Here is a 6,483-nt window from a genome sequence, read left to right on the forward strand (position 1 = left end):
TGCCTGGCTTGATTGAGAGGCGGAAGAGAGTCGCATGTAAAGTGCATTGCTCTCTTCCGCCATTTCAAGCAGGCATGTGGTGTGTAAGGAGCGCAAGAAGGGGGCAGATGAAAGCGAGTGTGCCAGAAGATGAGGAATGGCCAGAAGCACGATTATTTTTAGTGCTGTGCCATTTTCCTGGCATAACGCTATTTTTTTAAACGTGCAGAATGACCCCCAATGAATTCACTGGTTTTAAAAACATACAGATCATGCATACAGATCATAGATTCACTGGTGCTTATTCCGGGTAGTATTTTACAAGAATGTAGGGCTTGTGATCTATTGCAGAATGCATTGGTCTGCAATGGAACAGCTACATTCAAATCCAGTAGCAGAGGCCAACATGACTTCCCGTATCTGACGAAGGGCGTTTTGACGCTTGAAAGCTCATACCCTGAAAATCTTGTTGATCTCTAAGGGGCTCCTGGATTCAAATCTGAAGGCTGATAATAAACTTTTCATCATTATAGACCACATCATCTTGCAAGCTGGTGCAGAATTTAACAATGTGTGTGTGTGTGGGGGGGGGTGTTCTGTGTTCCCTCAGATTGCAGAGGAAGCCTACAGAAACAACACTGCCACTTTCTATCCTGAGCCAGAAGACAAGGAAGCATTCATCCGCTCCCAGGTTTATAGCACTGATTATGAAAACTTTCTGACGGACTCCTACTCCTGGCCCATAAATGCATCAAAGATACAGAGTGCTATCCGTTAAGAGAAAACGGCACTGCAACCCTCTTGGAAACACATATTTGCTAGTTGTATTGCTTTCTAAAACAATAACCCTGTTATCTTAAAACTCTGGATATATTTTTTCTCTTTTAAAAGGAGCAGGATAATTAGCATCATAGTTTTTCTTCCTATAAGCTGATTCAGTAAGATACAATGCTACAGATAAAAAGTTTATATTGGGACAGTTTAGGGGTATTTCTTTTTAAAGGTTATGCTGTATTCATTACCATTATGTAGCACTATACTTTTCATAGCCTTTAATAGCTCTCTGACATTTTAGTTCTGTATTACATGTTTGCCATTTTCAGGTGAAGCAATATTACATCCAAATGATAAAGCAATATGTCATTGTGGTAATTTAAAACGTTGCTCAGCTATTTCTTTGAATATTTTAATAAGGGAATGTAGAAATAACAGGGTAAAACAACTAAATACCTCAGATCACAAGTCCTCTGATGTCAGGAAGAATGTTCCCACTAAGGAAAAAGTACTTTGGGTTCTCTGTAGAGTGTAACTGAGAAAATTGCTCCATTTAAGAGTACATGCATTTATCCCAGGCAAGTAATGGGAAAAGAAAGCAGGGCTAGGAAGGGTTGTAGATTCTCCCTAATAACCCACCATATTTCAGTTTAAGACCCCTGGCAGTTTGCCACAAATCAGTCAACGTCTTCTGAATAAAACAGAAAATGCTGCTATTTTTCTATCAGAAAAAAAATGTATTTTACTAAAGAATTTGGAGGAAATGAAGTATATTCCCCTTTGATAATACTAATTAACCATGTTGTTCTTCTCTAAAGTTAGCATTCAGTAACATAAGCAGAGATCTGCTAGATCAGATCTAATGGTCCATCATGTACACAACCCTGTTTTGTTGGTCTCCCAGCAACTGGTATTCAGAGATCCATGCCTTTCAACTTGGTGGCTGCATTTAGTGTTCACAGTTAATAGTTGTTGACAGACCTATTCTTTTGAGTTGCTCACCATTACCCAGGCAAAATAATCATGCACTGTATGAGCAAGTACTTTGTGTATTATGAGTCTATTTGCTTATCATGTTCATTGTTCCCATTTTCCACCATTCATAATTGTATAAATCTCAATGATATCCCTTTCATCCTCCTTGAAAGCAAAAAAGCTTCAAATATTTCAGTCTTTAAATTTTCTCCAAGCCTTTGTTCATATATTGCTCCTTTTCTGTACCATATCCAGTGCCACAATGTGCTTTTTGAAGCAGGGCAAACCATATGCAATAGTCTCCCTTTCTCCATTTTATCCTCACAACAACCCATTGACATAGGATAGCTATGAGAGAAGGACTGACTTTCTCTCATTCAGTATATTTAGTAAGTCGTTCAGTAAGTTTCATGACAGAGTGGGAACTGAAATAGTCCAGCACTCTGCTATAGAACACCGACGTATCAGTTTACTTTTAAATTCTGTTTTTTCTAATAATCTTTTTGTTAAAGAGTCCAAACCTGAACTCCATTGTTCCCAGAGCAGGTATGTACAAGAAACAGAGACTTATAAAATATAGAGTTTATTAGAATAATTTTATAGAAATTTAGTTTTTCAGTAGGTAACAGAGGTCTCTAAGCAGCTCACAAAACACAAAATACTAGCTTAACTATCTAGTACGATGAAGAATTATATTAAATGTCACAATCTTAAGAGCATAAAATTGTAGGCCTTTGCTCAAATGTTCTATGTCAGCAGTTCATAGGTGTAGGCCTTTAGTCCCACAAAATCCAAGCTAGCCTCCTGTCTCCAAATTCATAGGCCAGCTATAATTTTGGACTCACATGGGTCAAACAATGATTATTGGGCCCATCAGAATGTGTTCCGGCTAGAACCCTCTAGTAAGTCCCACCATCTCCTGCCAGTTTAATTTTGAATAAAGAATTTAGAAGAATGGGATTGCCTATTTCTAACACCCTTTTCTCGGAAAGGGACTTAGTAAAGACTGTAACAATTCTTGTGGTTCACTACTCCTGATTCTCTCCCTGCCATCATGTGGGTCACAAGTTCTCACATAGAGCCAATTATACCTTTCCACACTTTGGCCTTGAAGTTACTAATTGCAAAGACCCAATTATTAACACCTGCAAGATGGAACCAGTTGGTTATGATACACATTAACCTTTGAGAGGAGAAATTAAGGGTGCTGAACATAGACCTCCCCCCCCCAACAACATTGCATACAGAGCCAATATTTTCATGACTCCAAGATCTCTTTCCTTGGTGTCATGACGAGTTCAGATCCTAACTATGCTTTGTGAATCCCAATCAATGTATACATTTCATTTGCTATTTTGATTGGCCCTTCATTCAACTTGGAAAGATCCTTTTGGAGCTCAACTGTTTGCTTCCTATTCTTCAACCAGCTACGGATCCGTAAAAGACCTGCCTTCTGAATTTCTTCAGGAGCCCATAATGAAGCACTTATATCAAAAGCTTTTGGGAAGTCTGTGTGTACAGTATCAACTAGATCAGTCCTTTGTACTCATTTGTTGATGCTCAGAGAATTGTTTTCAGAGTGTACTTAAACAAGAGCATCTATAGAGCATCTAACATGCATCAGATCAGTACAAAAATTTGCACAGGATAAATGTTATAAGTCAACTTAGTACTCAATTCCATAACTTTTATATCATGTTTAAAAAGTTGTCAAGGTTACAGAATTTAGTTTTCTTTTTTTCCAGTTCAATCAAACATGAGTATTAAATAGAAGCAAATATGAGTATTAAATGAAGAATAATCATAGAATCATAGAGTTGGAAGGGGCCACACAGGCCATCTAGTCCAACCCCCTGCTCAACGCAGGATCAGTCCTAAGCATCCTAAAGCATCCAAGAAAAGTGTGTATCCAACCTTTGCTTGAAGACTGCCAGTGAGGGGGAGCTCACCACCTCCTTAGGCAGCCTATTCCACTGCTGAACTACTCTGACTGTGAAATTTGTTTTCCTGATATCTAGCCTATATCGTTGTACTTGTAGTTTAAACCCATTACTGTGTGTCCTCTCCTCTGCAGCCAACGGAAACAGCATCCTGCCCTCCTCCAAGTGATAACCTTTCAAATACTTAAAGAGGGCTATCATGTCCCCTCTCAACCTCCTTTTCTCCAGGCTGAACATTCACAAGTCCCTCAACCTATCTTCATAGGGCTTGGTCCCTTGTCAATAATAACATGCCTTATTCTGTGCAAAGGGATAGAGCCAGTTTGGTGTAGTGGTTAGGAGCGTGGACTTCTACACTGGCGAGCTGGGTTCGATTCTGCACTCCCCCACATGCAGCCAGCTGGGTGACCTTGGGCTCGCCACGGCACTGATAAAGCTGTTCTGATCGAGCAGTGATATCAGGGCTCTCTCAGCCTCATCCACCTCACAGGGTGTCTGTTGTGGGGAGAGGAAAGGGAAGGTGACTGTAAGCTGCTTTGAGCCTCCTTCGGGTAGGGAAAAGTGGCATATAAGAACCAACTTCTTCTAGATTCAAATGGAAAGCTGTGTTGGTCTAAAGTAGCACAATAAAAATCGGAATCCAGTAAGACTTTAAGAGTACCTTTAAGACCAACAAAGATTTATTCAAGGCGTGAGTTTTCAAGTACATGCACGAGGAAGAGAGTTTGCACTTGAAAGCTCACGCCTTGAATAAATCTTTGTTGGTCTTAAAGGTGCTACTGGACTCTGATTTTTTTCTGTGCAAAAGGACCATACTAAACCGCAGTGAACTGAGAAACAGAGGATACAGTCTCATACATTACCCGTCATCTGTTTAAGAAGCAGCTACATCTTGCTACTTTTGAACACTTATGAATATATTCTTGTAATATAACTTGTAAATCTTTAAGTAGTTTACTCTGTGTTTATACAACAAACTCTGTTAAATCTCTATCATATAAAAATAATTAGAAGAAAAGTTGGCTTATAATCGCCTTCCCTTCCTCTCCCCAGAACAGGCACCCTGTGAGGTGTGTGAGGCTGAGAGAGCTCTGACATAACTGCTCAGTCAGAATGGCACCTTCAGCTTTGTAACGAGCCCAAGGTAATCCAGCTGGCTCCATGTAGAGGAGCAGGGAATCAAACCCAACTCGCCCGATTAGAAGCCGCTGCTTTTAAACATTGCACCACATAATTATTAAATAATTAGCAAACTCCCTCTTTAATGAATTTTAATACAAACAGAATTGCAGTCTATTTGCTGTTCTCTGATACTTCACACAATCAGTGAATGGAAATCTAGGCTTTGAGACATGCATCTTCTGTCTGGCCTGGTTTGGGTCCAGGGCAATACAGAGAATTGGGTACGGTAATACAGTCTTTTAAATTGATGTTGGTGTACTTGCTTATATAATTTTGAGTAATTCAGAGCTTTCCTTAGAAAAGGATGCAAACACCTAACAGTAAGCCCCCTTGAGCACAGTTGGACTTGGACCCTTTTTGCAAATGCTCAAGAACCATGTGGGGAAGTGTTTCTCTGTGGTGCAGTCCCAAGCTACAACGTGGTGTGTGAGATTATCATTGCTATGCTGGTGCAAGTTTATACAAAGCAGCCTTTATATCTCATGCAAAGCTATAACTTGCATGAAGATCAAGGCTGGTTGTGTAAATACTGCCGGTCAAATCAACTGAATCAGAGTTTATGGATCCCACAGTCCCTCAGACGTATGCAAAGCAACAGGTTTTAATGATCCCAAATGAGCATGTACGAGTTTGGTTGGTGATGATCAGATTTTTTAACTGAAGGGTGTAGAAGGGAACACTTTTCCATCAGCGTATCTGCTATGGAGCTCATAGACATTATAAATTTCTAGGGCTCATGCCGAGTTAATGCAGGGCAGTTTACAAACCTGCCTCTATTCCTCTTCCACATATAGATGTGGTAGCTAGACGGGCATGGAGAACAATGATGTTCTATCAGTATACTGATAAGCACTGAGCTTGGTAGCTTTGTGGGGGAAAATCACAGCCAGGTATTTTCATCTCTGTAATTATACATTACCTGGGTCTTTGAAGTCCTACATGCAAATCAGCCACTTGAAGGGGAGGCTAACTACAAATGTGCTAATAATAGAAGCTGTGTTTGTGGGTACAGGGGAAAGGAAGGATGGTGCTATTGTAGAAGATTCTAGTTTCCTCCGGCCACTGAGACTTAGAGTTTTCTACTTTCAAGCTGTTATCTTGTCACATATTTAACTGAAAACGAGTCCTATTGGATTTAGTGGAATTTACTTCTGAGTAGACATGTTTAGCATTCCAATTTCGAAGGAAAATCCAAAGTTTTGGTCACTGGATCCTTAAGTGGCTTGAGCCCTAATTCAAGAGTGCCTTCTATCTCAAGTTTTGCCGACAAACTCTCAGCATTCCACTGATCCTGTCATCTGTATGCCAAATACATAAAACAAGGCAATGAGGAGAGACATTTTTGGCACCTGAAGTGTTGGGAACGGATGTGTGAGTGAATCATGCAACCAATCAGTGCTTCCAATTTATCACCTCAAATAGACTTAGGAGTATTGCCTGCAGGGTGACTTTGTTTCATTTGGGAGTCAGATAATATCACTGGCGTGGATCCAACCATTCTTCAAGGAATCTTCCTCTAATGGCAGAGCCACATAAGTTGGAGAAGGACTTCACACCATACTCAGTGGAGTAGGAGGATAAGAGTTGCATCCACTGCATTGTATCATTTTTTAAAAAATCTTAGGGCAGTTTA

The 6,483-nt window shown here is 40.1% G+C and overlaps 1 protein-coding gene across 1 annotated transcript in view; it reads left to right on the forward strand.

Annotated features, from left to right (window-relative positions):
- The window catches only part of ME1 (malic enzyme 1), a 158,978-nt gene extending 157,839 nt beyond the window's left edge, over positions 1 to 1,139 (forward strand). Inside the window, exon 14 of the mRNA XM_077305719.1 lies at positions 590 to 1,139. Within this exon, the coding sequence (XP_077161834.1) occupies positions 590 to 757 (168 nt within the window). The 3' untranslated portion in view covers positions 758 to 1,139. The remainder of the gene's footprint in view (positions 1 to 589) is intronic.
- Positions 1,140 to 6,483: the final 5,344 nt, after the last annotated feature.

The sequence above is a fragment of the Paroedura picta genome, chromosome 1 (genome assembly GCF_049243985.1).
Source record: "Paroedura picta isolate Pp20150507F chromosome 1, Ppicta_v3.0, whole genome shotgun sequence".
NCBI lineage: Eukaryota > Metazoa > Chordata > Lepidosauria > Squamata > Gekkonidae > Paroedura > Paroedura picta.